Raw genomic sequence first — 26440 nt, 5'->3', positions numbered from 1 at the left:
AATTAGGCCATAACAACCGATCGGTATTTGTTACCTACAACAAACTACAAACACTTTCAATATTTCCTCATCTTCCTGATTCAAACGAGGAAGTGAAATGCGGATCGTGAGCTGGAAGAAAATTCCTGCTTTAATTCAAATTATTTTACTCTTAATTTTGGTGTTTTTGGTAATTTCCTTGGTCTTCATTTCGGCGTCAACGAAGTCTGATGAAGTAAATTTTATAAATATTGATCCAAAAATACGTGAGTCTTTAGAATTTATAGAATATTTCAACGTTTATGGCAGTTATACTGTCACATGTGGAAGAGCAAACCACACGCTAAACGGCTAAAGGCATTAACTTGTATAAATCATTGCGATATAAAATTTAAGGTTTTTTGTTTTAAAATATGACATTAGCTGGATTATCCTCTGGAGCATGCATGCATGCAGTATATACCAAGCCAATTATTGTTCGTTATTTTTTATGCTGTAACAAATTACTTTATGCTGTAGCAAATTATTATATGCTGTAACAAATTATTATATATAAAAAGTGTCAGCTCTCTTCCTTTTAAAAATCCCTATAATCAATAGATAGATAAGAATTGCCAGCTGACAACCCCATGCATGACAACCAGATTCGCCCTTTGTCTTATCCTGCCAAGGTGACAGGGCAGTCATGCATGTGTACCAAGTATAATAAAAACTAATGAAACTTTAGAAATGCAAAAAATAAAGCCAAAATATTTTAGCACGCATGCACTTAAGTTGAAACATAGTTAATATGGTTGAAAACAGATGAAACAAGATATATTTCTAGTACATTAATAAGAGGCCAGTACATCAGAGTCTATATGCGGAACATTTAATGCACCACTGCCGGCCACTGTGCCAATATCTTGTATTCAAATCGTGTAATAGTTTCCATCTCGGTTGTAATTACAGTTGCCCAATTTATTTATCAGGTGCAAGGACTGAAGGTATATCCTCCACATGTTTAACAAGAGATATATTAAACCGTCCTGATGTTCTACTGTACAGCAACAGAAGCCAAAGTAAAAGATGTAAGCAATATAGCATTTGATATTGTCTGCTTTACCAGTTATCCCCAATTTGTCAGACAAGTTTGTGCACATGTTAACCTTTAGTTCCTCAATCATGCAGCTAGCTCATCATTCAGTGCACCATCTGGCCATTGAGGAAAACTGTATTCTTTTTAGATTATTTGACTATTGGTATTCCAACCATTGTTAGAACAATTGGCAATGAATATGTCTTAAAGACTTTGCACAGTCTTACAACACAGCAAACTGTAGGGAAGACAAAAGCTGATATACTTATTGTCATACAACTTGGTGACGAAGAGAGAAGCAAGAGATTACATTTAGCTGCTGTAATAAAAGCAAAATATCCGCATTTGATAAACAGTGGTGCATTAGATGTTATACAGGTTAATCCTAGTTTCTATCCATCCTTTGACAAGCTAAAGCAAAGATTTGGTGATAGCACAGCCAGAATAAAATGGCGATCAAAACAAGTCATAGATTTTTCCTTTCTTTTCTGTTACTGTCATGGTTTGGGAAAATATCATTTACAGCTAGAAGATGATGTAATTGCATCTCCATATTACTACCCAAAGCTTCAGGATTTTATTGAGAAGTATGAGAAAAAAGAAGCATGGTTTACGTTAGACGCATCTTTGCTTGGATATATTGGAAAGGTTTACCATAACTATGACCTTAATGAGATTGCAAGTTTTTATTATATTTTCTATGATGAAATGCCTGTGGATTGGCTGGAGTATACGTGGAGAGAAATAAAGGGTCAAACTGGAAGGTGGAGGCTTCGTTCAGCCTCACTTTTTCAGCACATTGGTGATGTGTCCTCTTTAAAAAAAAAGAAACAAATGGCTAGAGAACCATACTTTGATAACCAGACACAAAAATTCTTAGGTCTTAACCCCCCTGCAGTGGTACAAACAACCCTTCAATCAGAACAAAAGACCAATATAAAGTCTGCATATGAGCAGGGGGGTGGATACTTTTGGGGAAGATGTAAAGACAAATCTAAGTGTGTGATAAAAGTTATGTTTAAGAAAGCAATACCATTGAAGAGAGTTGTTATTGAAACAGGTGGAAATTTTGCTCTCAATGATACAATACATCAAGGGACATTACAGTTTGGTACTCTTCCTAATGGCAATGACTGTGTGCATTATCAAGCAAGTGCAGCTGTTTTCAAGAAAGGAAGTTTAGATATAAAATTATCTGATATTTTAACTGTGAATTGCCTACAAGTTGACATTCAAAAACAGAAAGCATGGGTGTTGATACGTGAGATTAATGTTTGGCCTGGAAACTAGTGGATATTTATATGCGTTGATGGTGATCATTCATTGCTTAGTGCTGGTTGTCTACATATAGTGTAACTGCGAACCTAAGAATGGTATAATACCATATGGCTAAATACAACACTACCCTGTCCTATAGGATTCAATATTTATTTGAATATTGGGAGTTAGAATGCATGTTTTTCTTAAAGATTTTAAAGTGTTTTTAATATATAAAAAGTTTACTAAATATAGGTGGGTATAGTTTGCGGTAATACCCGTAGTTTCGATCATTAAAGTGTATAAAAAGCCATACCTGATTTCTGGCTTTTACAACTCAACTTGAAACATATCCTACTTGCTGGTCATAAAAACAATCAATATAATAGAAAACAAGCCAAAAACTGACGTTCCCAGGACAAGAAACGGTATCAACTCTTCCTGGGCGCTCTCAATACCAGTAACACGAACTGCAAACATCGATGTCAGATTACAGAAACTACCAAATGAAAAATCACACATGACGCATGCTTGAACCAGCTAAAATATATCTCCTTGACCTTGCAATCCTTTCTCTGTATATATTAATGTATAACAGACCAACTTACCTGTATTCTGGATCAATGACCTTTGCTCTGAACACGTAAATGCCTTCACTGTTCCACGTTAGCGCAGACAAACCACTTTCGTTCAAGATCTCGTAAGGTTGATGTAAGTTCCCCATTTCATTATACTCCCGCACAAAACAACTTTTGTAGTTCTGAGAAAGAAGAGGTGACGAGTTTAAATACTCATTAGTTTTTCTGACTCACTCCGTACAAATGTGATTCTAATTGTCCAATGCCCCAAATGTCTTCAAATCACAAATGCAATGCAAATGAATGCAAAAATCAAACGCAATTGAATTTAAACAAAGGTTCATTAACAATTTGGTTCAGCCACAATTCCATCGTTTTCTACAAGAGAGTGTTTACTTCAATGGTACAACTGTACAAATTGATTATTAAAATACCTCTGGGGACCATGCAAGTGAAGCATCAGACATATGAGTCGCGTTATCAATCATTTTTTGATAGGTCTGCGCTTCCCTTACACAACCAACCTAAATAAAAAGATGAATTTCATCAAACACCAAAATTTAGGTCGCAAATTGTGTTAAGATGAAAGATGATACTCCGTTCACTACCTCAGCCATGGTGGCCACATACGTGTAGTCAAGTCTTCCGTTCATCTCAAATACGACAAAACTTGCTGTAATATTTCTCAAAACTTTCCCGTCTTCCTTCCTACACAAATATACATCAACATCGGACTATTCCAGTCAAATCTTGAAGATGATTTGGCCAACTATACAAGTTCAAATACTCACAGTTGAATCGTTGGTTTGAACACATCATAATAATTTGCTTCCAAAGGACAGCCAAGAGAAGAAAAATCATATTTCACCGTCTAAACAAATGAACAGGGCCATAATAAATAAAATCATTCTTTTATGCAAACCATATCTGATCTAATTTAACATGCTTCTTTGGATTAATATCAAGTGTCATACCTTGGGTTCCGTTGCTGCTGAGATCGGTGAGATACAGTCTGTGCAGTATTGCCCACTGAAAAGAACCAACGTTGATCGTTACCACAAGATCATGTAATTTTAAGATGTTGTATCAGGTATGTCAGATGGTTTACATATTGCTGGTAAATTATACACACCTTGGTATTGTGAAGGTATAGTTTTCAAACTCAGGACAATTTAACACGTCCCTAAGAAATAAAGAGATGTGAATGTGAATCACAAGCTAGCATCTTTTAGGAATTACAGTGTCAGTTTGTATAAAAAACCTGTAAACTGTCATCTTTCTTCCGGGTGGACAATCAACAATAATTTCTGTTTCCTAACAATGAAACAAAATAAATCGTACATATGTTTACCATTGCTTCTTGAGCTGTTGTAAAACAAAGAATAATCTGATCAAAGAGAACCGTGTTAACACATTTTAAAAAAAATATTATATATTAAATTCGTTTGGCACATTACTCACTGAGCGTACGGGATCATCATTTGTTTCTTCAAAAATTGTGATTTGAAACGTTGCATTGCCTCTTCTATTGTCAAAGGAACTGAAAGATTAGAAATGCTCCATAAAGGTTCACTGTCAGTGTGTGTATATATTTAACAAGATTTCACTGTTCTGTTTTGAATACGAACAACATGATTCGAGATCACTGCCTAAACTTTACATTTGTGAAATAGCTACCGTACCTTGCTTTTGAAACTCGTGGAACTTGAGATATTTGCACAGTCTGTATATATAAGGATTGATAAACATGGTTAGCACTTATTCATTACTTTAAAAAGTAATTTGTCTGAAAAAGGAACTCACCATATTGCGAATAACAACACCTTTTGAAACAACTTCTTCAACACACGATTCATTGAATTGCAGCAACGATGGATCAGAAACACTAGGCTGATGAATACAACTGAACTAAGTTGTGAAATAGTGAAGTTTCTAACAGCAAACGTTGCCTGGTCCACGCGATATATAGCCTTAAACTTTATAGCTTTCATAAAACTTTACTCACGACCAGTCTGTTATCTTGCCACGGGAATGGAACAACCTTGGCCCACACCTTCGAAAATACAAAAAAAAACTCCCAACTACTAGAAAGTGTCTTTGAATAATTTGCACTCCCGGATATGTCTCGATGTTTTGAGTGAGGACTTCTAAACCTATATTTCACGTTTTCTTATCTGACGAACTTTAAAACACATACACCGCCTTCAACCTGAATTCATCCTTCATACCTCAATTGTTTCGTTTTTATCTAAGAAATATGTTTCTTCCATGTTGTGAATAAAGGACTCTATCTGCAGAGAAAAATGAAATAAAAAATTAACCAAACTTGATACGAAAAAGAAATAAAACCATATTGAAAACGACGCTCCATACCTTCGCACTTGTAATAGTAACCTCGGAATATTCACATAAAACTGTATATTTAAACAGAACTAAATAGAAAATGAAAACTTGTTCAAGTAGAGAAATTTTCGCCATGTTTAGTTTAAAACTTCCCGCGAGTTCGCGCCACTGAGGATGAAATTAAAGACACGTCAGCAGTTTATAAAATACTTCATGTAGTGTCACTTTAATATAAAACGTCATCTAAATTACAATAAAAATGTACAAAAATATAAGTTAAGTTAAGTGACTGTACAAATTTAGATTATCCTCTAAATGCCGACTGAGTTATTGATCACGTAGTTTTAGCCTATCTTCTAAATGCCCACTTATTTCTTCATCGCAGTTTTCAGACAAAGCGTATCACAATCTAGTGTCAGTAAATGGCTGATATTTCATAGATCTGAAGGCGTCAACCTCATCATCATCACTCCAAGTCTTCTCGTCATCGTACTTAAATAAGAAAAATAAACGCCTAAATACCAAAGCAAGGATTTTAATCGGAACTAGATAAACGTGTTGCAGTGGTGTTGCATGGTTGCTCTAACCACTGACCAAAGACACTATCTAAAACAATAGTTATTTTACTCACCCTTCCACTATATACATTCCCTTCATATCCTTCCCAATCTATACTATCTTCTTGTTCATATCTCATTTTCTCTGATCCTCCAATGAAAGTTGAAGCTCTACTTCCTCGATCCTGAGGGTCGACCTGCAACACAACAATTTGAATAAAAGAGACGCTCTATTATAACATAACATAAAATATAGTATCCTACTCCAGGTCTTGAAGAAACTGTCTATAAAGTAATACTAGTTTACAACGATGAATGCTTTTGGAGAACCATTGAATACAATAAGTTCTTCTACGAGGGTAGAGGAGATTACAGGAGAATTAGACAGAACTACACTACAAAGAATATCAGAGGTAAGATTAGAGATGAATAAAATAATGAAAAAATCCTTTTAATCTTCTCTAACTTCCCCAATCATGCCTCTATGAAAACCTACTCTATGTTTAGATCGTTTGAATGAGTATTTTCTTCTTACCAATGCAAGATTGAAATGTGCTTCACTTGGCGTGTAGTTACTTGACAACGATGCAGCCGCTGAACGTGACTTCACTCTTACTGGCAAGGGATCACGTTCTCTCACGAATACCGTCCTATCCCCGCTTGTTCTCCGTAAACACAGCGCAACCACCGAAAACACGACAAGAATAAGGAGAACAGCGATGAGGACTAGGAACCAAACTGTTTCATACCATATGTTATCATCATCTTGACTTTGATGATCCGTTACAGGCACTAGCAAGGAAACGATCGTTTGTAAAATATTTTGAACATCGCCAAATTTTGAATAATACTGAAAACAATCTAAACTTACCACCCTTGACGTTAAAAGGAGGTGATTTAATCGTCTTCTTTTCTCCATTAACAGTTGTTGTTGCACTAACAACATAGATATATTCTAGAGAAATTCAAGAAACACATTAGCCGATATTTTTGTAATCATTTTTGAACTTCTATTTAGCAAAAGAAATATCTGACCAATATTTAGAGTTTGAGCTGTTCTTGCTTTACCTTCCCCAACTCGGCCTGTCAAATGACCACTGTTAGAACTCGTTCCACGGAAGATTAGGAAATCATTCTCGTATAAATTATATTCAAATAAAGGACCATTTAGCTTGAACGATTTACTCCAATCAACAATCACTACATTCCCAGTTTGGTTTGCTTCTGGTAGTCGAATATACTCCGGTGCTGGAAAATAGAGAAACGACAATGGATTGCAAAGTTCAAAATTCATACCACTGAAAGTACCTGAAAATATACAGTACACAATCTTCCTAAACCCTAAACATACCTGACGGTCCTGTCCTCCTCCTAACAGGCGCTGAGTCAGCCGAATATTTCTCATTAAATACTCGAATCACAATCTCGTACATAGAGTAAGGTTCCAGGTCGATGATAGCGTAAGTAGTGTTCAAGCCTACATCAATGGCAGTCTGAGACACTGAACGCTTGCTGATACAATTGTCAGAACAGATGAACTTGTACAAAACGGAATATCTAAAAACGTAAAACAACAATTTGAGTTCTTCAACTTGAGCACGGTCCATCATAGAAGTGATAAAGTTATCGTGGTAAAGTGTGGATAGCATTCTATCATGGTTCATGCCTGAACTATCTGACTATCTCTGACAAAAACCTAGACTCTTTTCTAAAAAATACTGAAGATTTCATACCTTTTAACATCCCCATTAGGCTTGAGCGGTGGTCGCCATTTCACTTCGATGCTATTTGCTGTCACTTCTCCAAATGTTGGTTCTTCAACTGTATTCGGTTTTCCTGCGCCCGTCTTGCCTGCAATTGCCTGACCGCCTGTGCATCCCACAATAGTGCAGGCATACACCTGCAAGGAGTATTCTACAAAAGGTTCGAGATTTCTAATCGTCCGTTCAAGATGAGTTCCTTCAGAGACAGGTTTATCGTTTAGCCTCACGATATAGTTCACAATAACGCCATTGGGTATACCTGGTGGATCGAACGCTACAACAAGGGTTGTTTCAGTTACTGCTAGGATACGTGGGGTTGAGACTTGCTCAGGAAGGTCACTACGCGTTGTGACACTCGTCCAATCACTAGTCACCAATCCAACGCTATTAACCGCGGTCACTCGGTATCCATATTTCTTGTAAGGTAACGTTGTAGTATCATTAAATTTGAAGCCAAGACCTCTAAAAATCTCGGCACTAGTATTACCATTGTCTTGACTACGATAAACCAAATATCTTAATGTCTTCCCATTTGGTGATTTTGGCTCGTTCCAGGTCACCATTACAGAACGCGCTTGTACAGTCGTATCTGGAAGAACAGGTGCAAGTTGGCCACTCGGGACGCCCTCGAGTGTCTTCGTGGATGCAACGTCACCGTCCGCGCACGACGAAGGATAACTGGTGCATGCTCGTATACGAAAAGTATAATCAGTAAAATACTTCAAATTTCTTGCGATGTAACTCATGTTAGAACCAACATTGACAGCCGGGAAATTGTTGTATAACACGAAGTACACCTTGATGATACCATTAGGCTTTAACGGCGCTGACCACGTGACTCGTATTTCAGTTCCACTTAAGGGGGTTACGTTTGGTTTGGTTACATTCTCCGGCGTGCCGTGCGAGGTACGTTCTGTATGAAGTACTGGGCTTGAGACATGTCCGACTAAGTTAAAAGCATTCACTTGGTATGAATAATATGTATATGGTTCGATGTTTTGGTCAATATATCTTAGACGTGAACCATTATAGACCAATGTGCCATTTCTTTGCAGGGTGTAATACAATATGACTCCATTTGGTTTTCTTGGCTCTGTCCAGCGTATTTCTATGACATTGGGACCGAATATAGTGTAGGTTGGCGCGGCGAGACTTTCCGGAGCAGCTTCGTGAGTTCTCGCCTCGTTCCAAGGTCCTTCAGTGCATCCACTTTTAGTACAAGCTACCACATGAAATTTGTGTAAGGAAAAGGGTTGCAATTCTGATTTGATGTAAGACATGCGTGTACCATTGTATTCCAGGGAATTATCCATATATAGTTCATAGCGGATTACAACACCATTTGATATTATTGGTGGCTGCCACGAAGCTCTGATAGCAATAGCTGACAAGACAGTTAACTTTGGGGCTCTGACTGCCCCTGGTTGACCTTCACCTGACCTAACAATAGTCTTATCACTATCAGAACATCCACCTTCTGTACAAACTGTCAACCAGTAGCCGTATATAATATTTGGTTTGACTGAAGAATCAGTATACTTCAAAATCGTAAATCCCCAATGATTGACCACGGTGTTATTACGTCTTAAAGTATACGAACGAACCACTCCGTTTAGTTTTCCAGGGGGCGCCCATGACATTTCCACACTTGTTGACGTCACAGCAATGATTACCGGGGGGTGAACCAGCTCCGGGGCAGCTTGATTCGTTGTAATGAACGCGACCCGTGAATCAGTTTTACCAGCAGAATTGATGGCTCGGATTGTATAACCATATTTAGTATAAGGTTGCACTTGAGAGTCAGTATACGAGGTTATATTGATATTACTCGTGTTATAAACAGCAAACTTAGTGTCTGTTCTGAATACTTGATATAACACAATTATACCGTTTGGACGGACCGGGGGCTGCCATTTTAGTGTAACGTACGTGCTATTTACAGAGGTAAACTCGGGTGCTTGCAACAGATCTGGCGGTATTTCAGCAGTTGTGACAACCTGGATACTTCCTTTAGTACATCCTGCAGAGGTACACGCTTCTAGTTGGAACGTATATGATGTGAATGGTGTAAGTCCTGGCAAATGAAATTCTCTTTTAGTACCACTGTACTCTTTAACACCATTGGAATAGACAATATAGTCTGTTATCGCTCCATTTGGCTGACTTGGTTCTTGCCAGGTAAATTTCAATCCTTTACCATCGCTATCTTTGGACGCAATCAGAGGTCTGAGATCAAGGGGTGGAGCTTCCAACGTTTCTGCCAGTTTCCATCCACTATAACCAGTCCCTCCAACCGTGCTAACAGCAAGCTGAAATTGATAATCCGTATTAGGATTCAGTCCACTCACGGTCACATTTTTTTCTGTAAGAGAACTACTTGCGACTAGGAACTTATTCCTAGAACTACCAATATCCTGTGCATAGAGTTCGTACAGGGTAATAATTCCGTTAGGTTCACGGGGTTCCTTCCAGGAAGCTGCGACTGCAGTTGAATTTAACACATGTATTACGGGGGAATAAACTCCGCTAGGAGCTCCTTCTCCTGTACGAACAGTTGCCCAGGCACTTCGAACGCTGCCGCCGCTATTGATTGCACGTACTCTATAGCTGTAGTTTCGGTATGGTAACAAACGACTGTCCTGCAGCTGCCATACAAAAGGTTTAGTAGTTCGGAACACTAAACTGTAGGTTGAGGACGCTAAACGCCGTTCTATTTCATAGCTCAAAATTATACCATTTGGAGTCCGTGGTCCACGCCATTTAACTAGGACAACCTCGTCGCTCTGGGCAACCAGAGCTTGGAGGAGGTTGACCAGAAGGAGCTGCTTCTAGTGTTCTTGACATACTTCGGTTACCAATCCCACAACCAACTCTCGTACACGCTCTGATTTGGAAATTATAATTAGTAAAAGGTTTTAATCCCGAGACTAGATATTTCAGACTGTCGCCTGCTGGGTGTTCTATCACTGTGTCCTGTATGACAGTATAGTTCTTAATCACACCATTAGGGTTACCAGGTGCTGTCCACGTGACGAGAATGCTCGCAGAGGTTTGCGGGGTTAGTGTAGGAGAGGGTATTAATTCAGGAGAATCTTGCGGGGTTTGTCTACGGGCTACGTCACTTTTTGTAGCACCAGCTTGTGTACTGGCTTCGATGATATAACTGTACGTTGTGTGTGGCTTGAGACCTTTATCAGAATACCGATATTTCCCAGTTGATGGGGTGGAAAACTTACATTCTCTCGAGGTATTACATATTGATATATTATCACGATATAAAGTATACCAGATTATTTCACCATTAGATACTGCAGGCTCTTCCCAGTTTATTTCAATCTCCTTGGAACTTCGTACCTGCAACTCAGGCCTTTGAACCGTTTCAGGCGCGGCTTCGAGGGTCATCACAAACCCGCGAGGCCCGTCACTACATCCAACCTTTGTACACGCTGTAATAACGTATGTATAATTTGTAAAAGGTCTTAGATCAGAGCTGTTATCAATATGAACCATGTTATATCCCCGCCATTGCCTGACAATATCTCCACTGTTATTAACTCGACTTATGTTGTAACCAGTTATTACCCCGTTAGGTCGACCAGGTGTTTGCCAACTGATCTCTATACTGTACGCACTCAATGCTTTCAATATTGGAGGGTAGACATTCTCCGGGGTTGATTCCCGAGTGTAAATTGCTTTGGAGGTAATATTCGAACACAGGGTCGTACACGCCTCGAAGATATAAAAATATCCGGTGACAGGTGAAACATTGGAATCCAGGAAAGATAACTCGAGTCCTCGGTACACAAGCGTTCTGACGGTTGAATTTAGGTTACCTCTGGTCAGTTTGTATTCTGAAATAATTCCGTTTGGTTTCTTTGGTGGAGTGAATAGAACTTCAATAGACCTGGCAGTCCGGACGATAACCGTAGGTGGAACGAGACCTTCAGGTGAATCCATCAGAGTTTTATTGCTTGAGTATGGACTGGAAAGATTTCCTTCGGTGTTGAAAACAACCACATAATACTCGTAGTCCGTGTACGGTTCCAAGTTTTGATCGTTGTAATGACGTAGTGTAGAGTTACCTGATATCACTTGCGTGAATGTGCCACAATCCTGCGGAGGAGGGGTGGGTGGGGTAGAAGTGATAGTATCCCTTAGTGAGACCACAATGTGAGGTTAATACATTGAAGTTACAACGGTTACACGAGGCTGTATTTCTGGATGTTTTGTCACAGACAGTACCATTACCACATTCTTCTTTATCAGCGCAAACCTGGGTACTTGCGTTAAATCCCTGATCATTACAACAACTCAAACCAGTGGAAATACGGTTCATTCCACAGCACACGTCACCTGAATCTTGTCGCTGTCTAACGGACGTGTAGTTGTAGATCTAAAAAATATCGAACGGAAAATCACTGTTTCACAAATCAAATTCATTGTCCTGTCAAACAATATAACGTCTTTTCAACGTGAGTGAGGCAGAATGTTATGGTAAACTTACCTTCCAAGATCCTGTATTAGACTGACAACACAAACTAGACATGGGAACATAGTGATTACCACAACACTTCTTCCCCCTGTCCTCCGTGTAAACGACGCCAGAGTCAGGCCCACCGCAACATTTTTGAACAAGTGCCACTATTTTCCCACCACAACATTTCCTTGTGTTATCATTGAAGAGGGTTCCACATACACAATACTTCGTGTTGTTGAAATATGGTTCTCCATCACAGCAAGCGTTACCGTCACCCACACGTATAGAACCACGGTTGTCTTGGCAACAAACCTGACCAGATTTGACCAGTTTATAGCTACCATGGCAACATTGATAATCAGTTGTTTGTGCATAAAAACGACCACCACAGCAGACATCACTGGAGGATTGTTTCTTTACATATTTATCATCGCAACACATCTTTCCTGGTTCTTTATCGTACAGTACACCTTGACAGCAAATCTAAAACATGAGATTGTTATCATTGAATGTCCTAATCATACGATATCGGGTGTCAGTCTACCGTCACGTAAGGTGACTTTACCTTTGTTTTAGGACTATAACATGAAGTACCACAAAGCTCTTCAGAAATAGGACACTCAATATAAGTGCAGAGTCTTACGGGAGGTGGTCTAAAAACACAAGAGAAAATCAAGGATATTAATGAAAGATTCACAGCTTTGTCTCTTGCCTTTGACTAGAAATTCACTGCACAATCATTACCACGATTATTGTGAAATAAGGAAAAATAATACAACTATAGGAGAACCTACTTGGTTGGACAAACACTTGGAGTTTGTCTGTACAAGATATATTCACGAATTACACCATTTGGTCGTCTCGGTGGATCTAAAATAAAATACAGAATAGTGAAGAGAAAATATCATTTAGGCTACTCGTATTAGAAGCGAGGAAAATGCAATCCACTCACCCCAAGTTACCAGAATATTGCGTCTTCCAGGAAACAATATCGGAGAGTCGAGGAATTCAGGAACTAAATGAAAAAACAAGACGTGAGCAATGTGTGAACTCGCAGAATAAAAATGTGTTAAAACATTGATGAAATACCTGCAGGCAGAGTTCTTGTGTTACTTGAGAGACTTCGTACGCAAGTATAGACTGTACATACTTCCACCTGGGAGGGATGATTCAATATTATGAAAACAATATCAAACTGTCTTGGAGAATGTGCTTCAAGAATGTTACCTGAATTGCATAATTTGTGAAGGGAATCAATGACGTTATATTGAAGTACAGAGCCAAGGTGCTGCCAACTCTTTGAGAATTTCTATAAAAATAATTTAAGTATAGTATCCTGATAAAATCATTACTTCAATCTCTTTGAATAAACACTTTGCATGTTTGAGAAAGGCTTACGCATAAACGCAGTCAACTTACGCATAAATATGATAGGTTGTGATTCGTCCATTGGGAGTTCTAGGAGATGACCAAGTAACCTCAATTGCTGTGCTGTTTATAGTCCTGACATTTGGTCTGTCGAAACCCTCTGGCGCTGAAATAAACAATTTAGAAAAATGCAGAACGTGCATGCAGCACAGCGGCGAGAATAATACAATAGCAAGATGTAAGTCAACATTTCTTTGGATAATCTTACCTCCATCTTGTGTTCTCACGATTACTTCATTACTGGATTTCGTGCCTGCTCCATTGTCCAAGACGACCTGGAAAATGTCATGTTGCAAGTTAGTCCAAACTGTTTGTCCGAGGCGGACAGCTGTCAGAACGATCATTAACAAACCTGGAAACTGTAATCTTTACTTGGGGTCAATGGAGTGACAACAACATTTCTCGCAGAGCCAGGAAGGTTGTTTGTGAAGGTAAACTCAAGGTCAGCTTCAATATCTTTATATCTGATTTCGTAACTGCGCACATATCCTAGAAGAAGCTTCACTTCTGGCAGAGTCCAGTTGAGCAAAACACTCGTGTGGTTCAGAGCTTGTCCGCTTAATAACACACCCGCACGGGGTGGGACAGGACCCGTACGATACGGGGGGGAATCTTCACTCGTTGTATTGCCATGTGTGTTGACCACTGTCACCTTCAAAGAACATAAAATTGATCAGCTCTACAGGATGAGCTTTACTCTACCCTCAAAATTTACAACCTCGTGAAATCACATCTTACTTTGTATTGTTGTTTAGAGAATATCCCCAGTCCTTTATCATCAAAACTTCGCGGTAAAACTCCGGAATGAATCTTTACATATGACGTCATGGTAAAATTCTCAGATAAAGGTTCACTCAATGTTCTTCTGTATAAAATAAACTCTTGAATGCGACCACCGGGGACAGAAGGTGGTTCCCAGGTCACTCGAAGACTCGTGGAACTCAAAGCTCTCGCTGATGGGGCAGGCTGGTCGCTAGGCAACCCCGTTTGGGTCCTGACGTCACTAGGATCACTCTCCCGGCATGCAGTGCCAGTACATGCTACAACCACGATGTTATAGACTTTATATGGCAGAAGTCCGCTGATGATGATATTCAGAGGATCACTTGCTTCAATTTTACTGTAGTTACGATTGTTCTCCAAGATGCGCACAATATAGTGAATTATGATACACTGGGACCGAGCTTTCGACCACGTGACATGGACAGCAGTCGAGTTCAGGCTCCTAGTTGTTGGCCTCGGTACAAACTCGGGAGCTAAAAAACAAGAATATGCTGGGTAACCAGAAATATATTACATTGTCTTGTAACTCTCAAGAGGCCAAAACGTAAATATCTTCAAATCCTAATCATCGAGGGTGCGGCGGGGGGTTGAATGACTAACTCACCTCCTTCCTGTGTGGTTATATTACTCCAGGAACTGGGGGTACCTCCGGCTTTTGTAAACGCGATCACTCGATAATAGTATTTCAAACACGGAACGACTGTGTTATCTAAGTGTTCTCTACTGAGATTCGCAGATACTCTTGCCACTGAGCTCACATCTAATAGATCCAACGCTGACCTTCGTTCGATTATATATTCAGATATTTTGCCGTTTGTGACTGTTGGCTCAGACCAGCGGATGATGACGTAGGGACCCGAGGCGTGGGTAAGAACTGGCGATGATTGTCCTTCAGGAACTAAAGACAAATAATAATTGATAAAGATAAAAAAAAAATTTGCGGGTCGTGGGTTTTTCGAAAAAAAGTAGCAAGTAGTCGTTCTTGCGGTGTCAGAGTGATCGTCGTCCTGGCAGAATGAACGTCGTCCTGGCAGAATGACATCGTCCTGGCAGAATGAACGTCGTCCTGGCAGAATGAACGTCGTCCTGGCAGAATGAACAGCGTTAAAGAGAATTACAAAGATTTACCATCTTCAAGTGTTCTGACTGGCCGAGAAAGTGAGCTGTTACTGCATCCAATAACCGTACAAGCAGCAACGCTGAATACGTAGACAGTGAATGGCTCCAAACCAGTCACTCGCAATCTTGTGACATTGTTAGCAACTTTTGTACGATTTGTGTTATTTCTGTATAGTATATAGTGAATAATGATGCCGTTTGGTTCGCTTGCCTCGTCCCAGGTCACCACAAGATCTCGCGAATTAATCTGAGGAATTGTTGGAGGATCCAGAGGAGTGGGAACTAAAAGACACAACAGATAGAAATACGCGTTGAATACTCGTCTGTTGTCGAACATTAATATCTGAACATTCAAATTTCAAACGTACCATCTTGAAACGTTCTCACTTCAGTGACATCACTCCAGGTTTTACCGCCCATCGTGCTAGCTCCGAGCTGAAAGCCGTACATCAGGTAAGGTTTCATATCAGTCATAACCAGAGAGAACTGAATACTTGCATTAACAATCTTTCTGACACCAGAATCAAGGTTGTGTCTCATTATTTCGTAGAACAGTAAGATACCATTCTTGCGTGCTGGTGGTAGCCAGGTTATCTCAACTGATGTGGAGTTAAGGACTGTTACATTTGGAGCTGTTAGACCCAGAGGAGCTGGAAGATAAAATTTGTCATTTCACTGAGAGTTTTAATGATTATCTGAGGTAGTACATGGTAATTTTTTACTTGTATCAGGTAGTTGATAAACAAACTACAGCTTCATATTTTACTTACCTCCCTGTCCAGTTCTGCCTTGCACGATGTTACTAAGAATATACCCAGCTGAGTTCGAAGCATTGATTTGAAATACAAATGACGTGAAAGGCAATAATTCGGTGAATAACATCTCTTGAAGTGGATGAACGACTCTGGCTACAACACGAGTATCATTCTCAGTCGTAAACGTTCCATGGATTAAAAACTCGCCGCTGACAACCAGGTTATAATAGACAATCCCATTTGGCGTGTGGACTGGACTCCACTGAGCACGCGCACTTGTGGAGTTAACAATTGTCACGTTTAAACTGACAGTTCCATTAGGCGTCGCCTCGAGTGTTGTTCCGTTTCCAACCACGCTACTGCCACAACCTTTAGCTGTACAAGCGGTTGTTCTGAAGTAATACCGGGTATAAGGAGTTAGTCCATCCTTCGTATAGTTCATTATTGATGTTTCATTCAACACTGGAACTTCATCTCGTCCAATCACTTCATGAAGTTCATAACGAGTGATGTTACCATTGGGTAACCTTGGCTCCAATATCGTTACCAGAATGCTATACGGGCTCAGACCTCGAACCAATGGCGGTGGAATATCTTCAGGACTGCTCTCAACTGTTCTTCGTCTGGTTGGTAAACTTATGGTGGCTCCACCTCCATTGATGGCTTTCAAACGAAATGAGTACCAGGTTCCAGCAGTAAGATTAGTAATTTCAATCAATCGTTGATCTGCAGTGCCATTTAAAACTAACGTTTCCCAACTATGGCCACCTGTAACAAGTATTTGGTAACCACGTATAATACCGTTTCTAATTCCAGGCTCCTTCCACGTGACCTCAGCGCGGTGAGCTCCTAAAATTCGCACGCCTGGGGGACTGAGCCCTTGCGGTGGTATCTCCGCTGTGTAGAATGTCTCAGGCTCACTCGAAGCACAGCCAATCTTAGTGCAAGCTGTCATTTGGATCACATGACGGGTATAAACACCTAGGCCAGTTTGATTGAAGGTTTGGTTTAATCCACCGTAGACCTCGGTATTGTTGATAGTCAGCCGGTATTGGAATTAATAACACCGTTAGGTTTTCTAGGTACTCCCCAGGATATCAGTAGAGAATGTGGATAACGTTGAACGTCTGGGGATTGAACACCTTGCGGCACTAGAAACACGCAAAAAATTCATCACAAATTTAAAACAAAATATCTGTATAAAGAAGCAGCTCAATCTTTGAGAAAGATTTTTATTTCTTACCAGATTCTAATGTACGAACTTCTTTGCCTGGACTCTCTCCAGTTCCCCCGTTAGTAAACGCCGCTACTCTAACGTCATACCAAGTGTAGGGTTCCAGTCCACTGAGTGTGGCATTGACAACACTGATATCATTAAGCACCATCTCAACTGGTCGGACGGAGGAGTTTCGAACGTGATAAGCTCGCAAGATATAACCGCGTAACACGCCACGGTAGACCTGTGGTGGTTGCCAGGTAACACGCGTGGAACGTCCACCGTTCAATGGAATGACGTCACTCGGAGGGCGATAGAATTCGGGAGCTAAAGATCAACGACAATATGTTTGGTGAACTCAAACAGCAAGAACTCGCATGCAACAGACGTGAAGGCGGACTGAGGCAGCTCCATATTACAAGAACCAAGGCTCGGACACAGGGGGGAGGGTTATCAGATATATTCCTACCTCCTTCACCACTACGAAGAACAAACCAAGAACTCGCTCCACCCCCCTCAGTTCCAGGCTGCTTGCTCTCAACACGATATAAATAATCTAAAAAAAAGATAAACATCAACTCCTGAACATCAGCTCCTGAACATCAACTCCTGGCTCAATGAATTAATGTAAATAACTGAACATAGAAAATATTACCTGTGAATGAAGAAAGTTGTCCATCAACTAAACTCTCCTCTGAGCCGACATACACCAGGTTTGAAGTCTCATTCTTACAACCTTCAGCAAAGCTGCTATTCACTCGTCTTCTCGTGGGACATCCACCCAAGTCGACATTCATAACCGAAGCAACATCTCTCAAAATATCCACTTCATTTGGAGTTTTAATATTCCTGAAACATCCGCCAAATGTCGAGTCCGTATTCAGCCCAAAACTGCCTGCTTTCTGGGCAGCAAGTGACCCGAAAGGCAGGCCTCCAAAGTAAAGCTCTGACGTGACACGAAGCTTAGCAATATTGATAGTTGTATTTGTTTTTCCGTCCACCTCAATGATGGAGTAGATTCCTGCAAAGTTGATGAATTCTAGTGTATGCCAGCCACCATCGCATACTTCTTGTAATGGCACGATTGTTATGTTTCCATAGCAACAACTCGTTTGATAAATTACCCGGATGTCGCCAGAATCCAAACTAACTGTGAGATAAGTATCGTTCCCAGACTTCTCGCCATAAACAAACATTAACATACCCGATGTGTAGACTGTTCGAAACTCAAACGAAAATTTATATATGTTTCCACCTGTGAATAAACCTTTCCTTAAACTCAAGTAACCTCCGCCTTTAAGATAAAATCCTGTCTCGTGATCTTTAGGACAGCCGCTGGACAAGGGTTCCACACTCACTTTCTCAACAGCGTTATCTAAGATGACGCGTTTCTTCTGCTGACGCAAATCTTTCAGACAACCAATGAAATTATTGCTATTCTTGAGGCTGTCGACATTGTCCAATATCTTTTTCTTCAGGGTAAGTCCAGATTTCAGTCCTCCGATATAAACACCGGTATTCTTACCAAGATACGACGCACCCGTTGGACTTTCGACACGACCAACAAAAACGCTGTCAACGGTGATCTCGCCAACACGACGAGAGCGAGTTATTGCAACAAAATGCCATTTCTTATCGTTAAACTTGGGTGAATTCTTGACAGTTGTTTCAGCACTGCCAACTCCAAGATCAAATATGAGCCAAGGTCTACCATCTCTTATTTCAACAGCCAGGAAATCATCCTGTGTGACTGAAGCTAAGAAAATGATCAAACCATCGGAGAATCCAGTCTTGAACCAGAAATCTACGACGGTACTAGGGCCCTCTGGGATTGTAGATTGGCTCAGCAAATAGTATCCATGACCTGGAAAGTACGCGCCTTTGATGGCGTTGATTGGTGGGTAATAAAATGAAGCATGGGAACGAGTCAGGTGATATTCAGGAGGAACGGGTCCATTGGGATTCGTTGGGAGTTTCCATCTTAGAACAACGTGAGTTGAGTTGAGTGGTTCGCCAGTGGGAGGTGACTGGCCGGATGGTGCTGAAAAAACACGAATTATTTATTAATTATGGACTTACCATGATTCAAATGAGATTAGCATTACAGAACTCTATGGAGATTAGCATACAACAATGTGGTTAGCATCAACCAAGATTGAGCGTACTCGGTCAACTACTTCATGTTACTGTACCTGATGGAAGCGTCCTAGTTCGAGTTTCCGCGCTATGCTTAGTACATCCAACACTATTACACGACGTCACCGTAAACTTGTAGACAGTGTAAGGTTGAAGTCCGCTGACCACAACGCTAGATGTCAAATTTGCAGTCTGCTCTAGGACTGGTGTTGAGTAAGCCGTTTCATTGGTATAGATGTATACACGTGATGTGATGATAATACCACGTGGAGAAGAAGGAAGATGCCACGTGATGTTAATTTTAGAGCTGGACACTGCATAAGATTGAGGCCGAATAGCGCTCTCTCCACTTGGAGCTAAAAATAAATAAGACAGTTTAGTAGATATTAAAATACCGAAAGATACCGGAAGATTAACGTTTAAACCGGATTCCAGTTATTTCACAAGTTAGCCGATATCAATCAATCAATCAATCACAGCCTCTTCAGTTCTCACCTGCTTCAGCTGTGCGTCCTCTAGTCCAGTTACTGGCAGTATCACCAGCGACCTGAGCTGTGTAAGATACAACTTGAAACTCGTACCACGTGAAAGGAATCAATCCACGGATCGTCGTGTTCCTTAAGTTATCCGCTCCAGGATTTTCTAATGGGTGTGACCTGTACGCCACTTTCCCGCGGTTATCTGGATGCGAAGGAAAGAGTCGTTTAAGTAACTCATATTGAAATATTCGACCATTAGGTTCCGCAGGTTCATCCCATGAAACAACAAAACTTGTCCCACCGGGTAAAGGAACCAGATTAGGTGCAGGCTGACTATCAGGAGCTGTTTGACTGGTGAGAACAGTCTTCGCTTCACTCACTGTGCATCCTACGGAGGTGCAAACTCGTATCGTGAAATTATAAACCGTAAATGGTCTTAAGTTAATGACATCACATTTCAGCACCAGGCCTCGGCAGTGTTCAATTGTGTTGAAATCTCTGTGATTCGTTGACTCCAGAAAGAACGAGGTTAATTTTCCATTGGATGTAGTTGGATATGACCAAACTGCTTTGGCTGATCTGGGCTGAATATCTGAAATATTGGGTCTGGACACACCCTGGGGAACATCTTCCTTCGTACGGTAAAGTTTACCATCGTCATAACTTCGTACACTTCCGCCATCTGTGTTCGTTACAATATGATAACTATACCATGTATATGGTCTAAGACGTGTGTCGTTGAATTCTCGTAGCAGGCCGGTATACACTCGAGATCCATTTCGGTAGAGTTCGTAGCTCGTGATTAGCCCATTTGGCTTGTCTGGGGGATCCCATAGGACACGCAAGGTTGTTGAGGATATCACATGAACAAAAGGAGGCCCTTGTTGAGACGGAACTCCGCTACAACCAAAAGTATTTTCCTCTTTCAAACTCCTCGTTCCAGGCTTACACGTGTCGCATCTGGTTCCCTGGACATTCTCTTTACAATGATAACACCCTGCTCTGTCACAACCATCTTTTTTTATTCCAGCTTTATTACAATCACATGAGGTACAGCTTCCTGAGGTAAAACTATGATATCCTGTTAAACATTCATCACAGAACTGCCCTCCAACACCCGTGCCATTCTTACACGTGCAAAATCCCGTTGCATTACAGGTTGTTGAGGCTGATCCTTGAAGATGACACCTGGGAAGAAACAGAGACAGTTCATTCATGAGATCACAGAATATAACACAGTTGTCATGCTGGTCAATAATTAGTCAATTTGACTTAAGAATTACAATTCTACTACATCAATTAGTTCCTCACCTGCAAGCAACACAACCCTGTCCTGCTTGATTCCAAACATAATTAGTGTCACATTGATCACACTTCAAACCACGCACATTGGAAAGACACAAACATTGACCACTAGTGCTACTGCATTGAAGATCACTATTCTTTGTACCATCTTGTGTCCCTTTACGATAACATTCACATGCTTGACAACCATTAGGATTACTTGAGGTAAGGTTGTAGTACCCTCTAGGACACTGGTCACAAAATTGTCCCGTGACATTCCTCTTACACGTACATACCCCTGTAATGTTATGACATACCCCTAAGGTTCCCCTATTATCACACTGGCACCTCGTACATCCATTGCCATTTGACTGACGTAGATTGTAATGTCCCGGTTTACAACGGTCGCATGTATATCCTGTTACATAGTTTTTACATTGGCACTGACCACTAACAACGTCACAGCGTTTTGCTGCCCCAAACCGAGTGCCACGTTCTGAGCAATGACAGGATTGGCAGCCTGAAGTAGTCAAAGTGTGGAAGCCTAATTTACATCGCTCACATTGACGTCCAGTAACTGTATTACGACAAGGGCACTGACCGTTGGTTTTATCACAAAGACGGCTCGTAGAACCTGACATGTTACATAAACATGGCTGACAACCCTCGGAATTAACTCTGGTTAAATTATAGAACATGGCTTTACACTGGTCACATCGTTGGCCAATCACGTTAGCTTTACATCGGCACTGACCACTAGCTGCGTCACAGGTGACGTCACCGTCCACAGTTCCTCTGACGTCACAGTTACACGAAATACAGCCAGTGTCATGTGTTGATTTAAGATCATAATAACCAGGTTTACACTGAGTACACAATCTACCAGTTACGTTGTCTTTACACTCACACTGACCAGCAAGAACTGTAGTATCAGAATCATCCTAAAATACATATTAAATAAATTATATCGTGATAATAAAAAGGTCAAAGAAATATCTCACAAATCACTTCACAGTATTTCATGTATACCTTAACACAATCTTGTTTGCCAGACTTCACCCCAGGTCCTGCACATCCACACGGCGTACACACGTCAGTATCGTTTAAAGCTTTCCCAGGCTCCCGGTAGAACCCCGCCGTACACGACTCACAGTTTTTACCAACGGTATTGTGTTGACATTCAGAACACACGCCACCACCGCCCTTAGCACGGTCGTTAGGGAATGGGTCTGATGCCTGGTTATAGTAGCAACTAGTAGCATGGTTGTGACATTCACACTTCACACAAGGATAAGCCGCGAAATTTGTGCCCCGTTTGAACGGTTTGTTGTTGTACAAGGCTTGACACCTGTCACACTGAATGTAGAAACAATATAAAAGTTATATGACACGTCGTGTTTCACTGTTTCTACAATAAACTGTCGTGGTTTGTGTCTGAATTACATGAAAAAATATCTTAAACGTGATGACCCATTGTAGGTAGTATTCTACAATAAGCTGCCCTGGATGTGTCTGAACTACCTGAGAAAGATCTCTCAAACGTGGTGGTCCAGTGTAAGTAGTATTCTACAATAAGCAGTCGTGGTTTGTGTCTGAACTACCTGAGAAAGATATCTCAAACGTGGTGGTTCAGTGTAGGTAGTATTCTACAATAAGCAGTCGTGGTTTGTGTCTGAACTACCTGAGAAAGATATCTCAAACGTGGTGGTTCAGTGTAGGTAGTATTCTACAATAAGCAGTCGTGGTTTGTGTCTGAACTACCTGAGAAAGATATCTCAAACGTGGTGGTTCAGTGTAGGTAGTATTCTACAATAAGCAGTCGTGGTTTGTGTCTGAACTACCTGAGAAAGATATCTCAAACGTGGTGGTTCAGTGTAGGTAGTATTCTACAATAAGCAGTCGTGGTTTGTGTCTGAACTAACTGAGAAAGATATCTCAAACGTGATAGTCCAGTGTAGGTAGTATTCTACAATAAACTGTCGTGGTTGTGTCTGAACTACCTGAGAAAGATATCTCAAACGTGGTGGTCTAGTGTAGGTAGTATTCTACAATAAACTGTCGTGGTTGTGCCTGAACTACCTGAGAAAGACATCTCAAACGTGGTGATCCAGTGTAGGTAGTATTCTACAATAAACTGTCGTGGTTGTGTCTGAACTACCTGAGAAAGATATCTCAAACGTCATGGTCCAGTGTAGGTGGTATTCTACAACAAATGCCGTGGTTTGTGTTTGAGAAACATGTTTTTGTTAAAAAATGAAATCACCTTATCTCCTTCAGTAAAGGTCGATGGTTTACATTCACAAACACAAGTTCCGTTGTTCGTTTCGTTTTTGGGAAGATATCTCGCAACTTCCGCATTACCGTGACATTCACACCTGGAATGATTGGAACAAAATATTATACTGTATGTGCCAATTACGTTACCATATCACAGGTCAATAAAGCACGTCTCAGAAATAACATACCGTCCAGTAATCACGAGCTTAGATAAGCCAAAATACTTTTTCATGGAGTCGGAAAACATCGTATGATTATAGAAGCTGATCCTAACGTTAGTGGCACGAAGGAAATTCAGAAGTTTTGGCGAGCAATGCAAGCTTGTGCATGATCCTCCGTATGGTCTTAATGGCACATTTTTGGCTCCAGGATTGTTTGGTCTGAATGATATTGTTTCTCCGGTATTTTCCAAACTAAGGAGATGGAAAATCTCGGTGAATGAATCTACTATAGATTGTTAGTCAGTTGTTAGTCAAATATTTTACCTGGGTGTCCTTAAGCAGTTAACTGAGTCTGGTTGACCTAAAGGACCATTGTTTAGCATACCAAATGATTTCTGACAATCAACAGCATAGTACTGCCATGGTCTATAACTTCTTCCATAGTCATTGGAACGCTCAAGGATAATAGCCGCAGGAATTGGGCCATAAAACTCATGGATAACATGAAACACCTAATCAAAGATGAAATAGAATTAAAAAAATTTAACATTTTCTCTTTTTCTTCCTTTAACTTTGTAATTTTTGGAATCAATACCATGAAAATATTTCACATTTTACTGACCTGTAATTCCCCATACATCAAATCAACATCAATGGTAACTTGTTCAGTATCTTGAGACAACCAGTGACTCAATGAGTCACCATCTGTTGCAAACTCAATTGGATGAGCTGTGTCTGCAAGTCTGTCCGCCAGATCTGTCTGTGTCTTATCACCGTTCTTTGCACACTTTCTACCTGGTAACGCTGAAGAAATTTTTGGGTGCATAGGTGGACATCTGCATCCTGATAAAATGTATGTACTTGGAAAGGTCCCTGTGTAGACTTCCGTTACTTCCCTGTGGGATAGAAAATTATAATTACTAGGACACAACTATAAGCAGACAATACACAACCAAATGATATCATATGTGAAGCAATTAAGGTGCAATATTATAACAACTTGAACTAAAATGTTATAGTTATATAATTACTTCAAGCTACCTGTTGGTTAGAGCTTTGTTATAGAAATATATATCTTGCATAAGACCACTATAGTTATTTGGTTTATCACCTAAAATATAAGAAATAGGATAAATTACATCTTTTATAGTAACAAGTACATATCCTATCTTTATGTGAGGAAGTACACGATAATAATCTATTACAAATTATATACATACTAGCAAACATCTGGCCAATCTGAGCTCTGCCATTCACATCAGCTATGTTATTTCTTAAAGTTTTCATTCCAACATATTCTCCATCCAAAAAATATGATAGTTTTGTATCAATGACCATTACACATATAAAATGCCACCCCTGAGGATCATTTGGATATTGACTAGCAAGAGGGGAGACAGACTTGATATCCTGAGTATTATTGGAACCTTCAGGTGTATAATATAGAGTGATGATGAAATTTTCAAGCACAATGCCATATATCACTGAAGTTGATATCAAAGGTGACTTTGTAAATATTGTTCTGAAAAATTAAAAAAGAATAAGAGAAATCTTTAGTCTCATAATTTTCAATTGAATTCATCCTTTCAAATAGAATGCTACAAGTGCTTGATTTTGGGGCATTAAAATCCTCTTAGTACAAATTGAATAAGGACTATTATATAGATCAATTGAACAAGAAATTACCACTAATACAAGTTCTAATTATGAACTTGCAACAAGCAAAGGTAGATCACTCATTCTAATTAAGGTTTGTTACTCTCACATACCCTTTATTTCCGAGGGTTTGGTTAACCCAAAGGCAGATGGTAAACCCTTTTTTTTTGTGGTCAACTGGACGTAACCTGGCAATATCTATATAAGATCCTTTCCGTGCATCAAAACCTAAGGAATTCTTATTGGATCCTGGTCTTGGTTGACCATCATATATATTACTATATCTTCTTTCATCATCTGTTAAAGAAAATCCATTTGGTGGAGCCTTGCCACAGGTTGGACAACATCCAGACTTGCAAATCTTAAATTTAGTGCAACCTTTGGGGATTTCCTTTGGATCACAATATCTTGTTTCAGTCTCGCCACAGGTCGACGAAGCTTTTATTTCGCTATTTCTAGCAAAGTCTTTGAGTTGTAGAAAGTAACCATTAACTCGCGAAAAACCGCAGAAAAACAGGAGCGAAAGAACAAGCAAATGAGCAATACGTCCCATATTTGAATAAGCAAGCGTGATACGTTCTTCAATGTATTCTCCGCGTGTGAAGACGCTCTCCAAAATTTTACTCAATTTAGTTTAAAACCTCGTTACATTGCGATAAAAAACAGTTGATCTCGTAGTTTAACTCTATCGGAATGCAAGCAAATAACGAATTATTTTAGTTTAGTCAATTGAGCTTTTCCTTCGTGACTCGACGCTATGAACACAAACGCAGTTGGTAATCTTACAATCTGATTGGTTAAAACTGCGCTAAGCACCACCCTTGGTTACCAAAACCTAACTTTCAAAATATTCGTTTGTTTACCTGAATAAACTTGTTGGCAAGTAAAATATAACATTCTTTAGCAACTAGGGTAGAACTAACAATCTTTTCTGCTCTTGTGAAAACAATAGTCATAAAAACCGTTTATAAATTGGAAATAAAACTGTTAACTGAGCGAGATTCTTATGAAACATTCCAAGAGCCTGATTAGTATTAATTAAATACCGTTTATTGATTATTATAATAATTAATTTGGTTCTTTCACGCGTGGACACCACGCGTGTTATAACCGG

General features: G+C 40.0%; 3 protein-coding genes across 3 annotated transcripts; 1 reads left to right on the top strand and 2 right to left on the bottom strand.

The window, feature by feature from the left end:
* Positions 1-52: 52 nt before the first annotated feature.
* On the top strand, positions 53-2516 carry LOC114519998 (alpha-1,3-mannosyl-glycoprotein 4-beta-N-acetylglucosaminyltransferase C-like). The gene is made up of 3 exons (XM_028540193.1): positions 53-245; positions 951-1049; positions 1206-2516. Exons 1-3 carry the CDS (start codon positions 98-100, stop codon positions 2345-2347), a joined length of 1389 nt encoding a protein of 462 aa, XP_028395994.1. The 5' UTR covers positions 53-97; the 3' UTR covers positions 2348-2516.
* A 133-nt stretch (positions 2517-2649) lies between these two features.
* Positions 2650-5166, bottom strand: LOC114520000 (cation channel sperm-associated protein subunit epsilon-like). The gene is made up of 13 exons (XM_028540195.1): positions 5121-5166; positions 4898-4945; positions 4696-4782; positions 4575-4615; positions 4354-4432; positions 4154-4206; positions 4025-4075; positions 3867-3921; positions 3684-3763; positions 3501-3600; positions 3327-3416; positions 2923-3074; positions 2650-2813 (listed from the first exon to the last, which is right to left on the bottom strand). The coding sequence occupies exons 1-13, from the start codon at positions 5160-5162 to the stop codon at positions 2669-2671; spliced, it is 1023 nt and encodes a 340-aa protein (XP_028395996.1). The 5' UTR covers positions 5163-5166; the 3' UTR covers positions 2650-2668.
* Positions 5167-5445: 279 nt separating this feature from the next.
* On the bottom strand, positions 5446-26089 carry LOC114520284 (usherin-like). Its single transcript, XM_028540518.1, is given in 38 exon segments — positions 5446-5727; positions 5867-5989; positions 6328-6584; positions 6664-6747; positions 6861-7040; positions 7144-7349; positions 7526-10350; positions 10352-11698; positions 11700-11948; positions 12060-12515; positions 12598-12685; positions 12827-12902; positions 12985-13047; positions 13122-13188; positions 13260-13341; positions 13452-13566; positions 13669-13735; positions 13813-14112; positions 14199-14716; positions 14848-15141; positions 15372-15644; positions 15731-16012; positions 16133-17171; positions 17174-17268; positions 17361-17660; positions 17803-17889; positions 17989-19374; positions 19526-19825; positions 19965-21136; positions 21260-22173; positions 22262-22588; positions 23496-23607; positions 23698-23922; positions 23995-24182; positions 24293-24566; positions 24712-24781; positions 24891-25192; positions 25440-26089. Coding segments are annotated over 38 exon segments (15273 nt in total). The 5' UTR covers positions 25880-26089; the 3' UTR covers positions 5446-5637.
* Positions 26090-26440: the final 351 nt, after the last annotated feature.

This window comes from Dendronephthya gigantea, unplaced genomic scaffold, assembly GCF_004324835.1.
Source record: "Dendronephthya gigantea isolate DGI-Jeju-01 unplaced genomic scaffold, DenGig_1.0 000015F, whole genome shotgun sequence".
NCBI lineage: Eukaryota > Metazoa > Cnidaria > Anthozoa > Malacalcyonacea > Nephtheidae > Dendronephthya > Dendronephthya gigantea.
The sequence above is the reverse complement of the archived record's forward strand: the minus strand, read 5'-3'. Positions and strand labels throughout refer to the sequence as shown.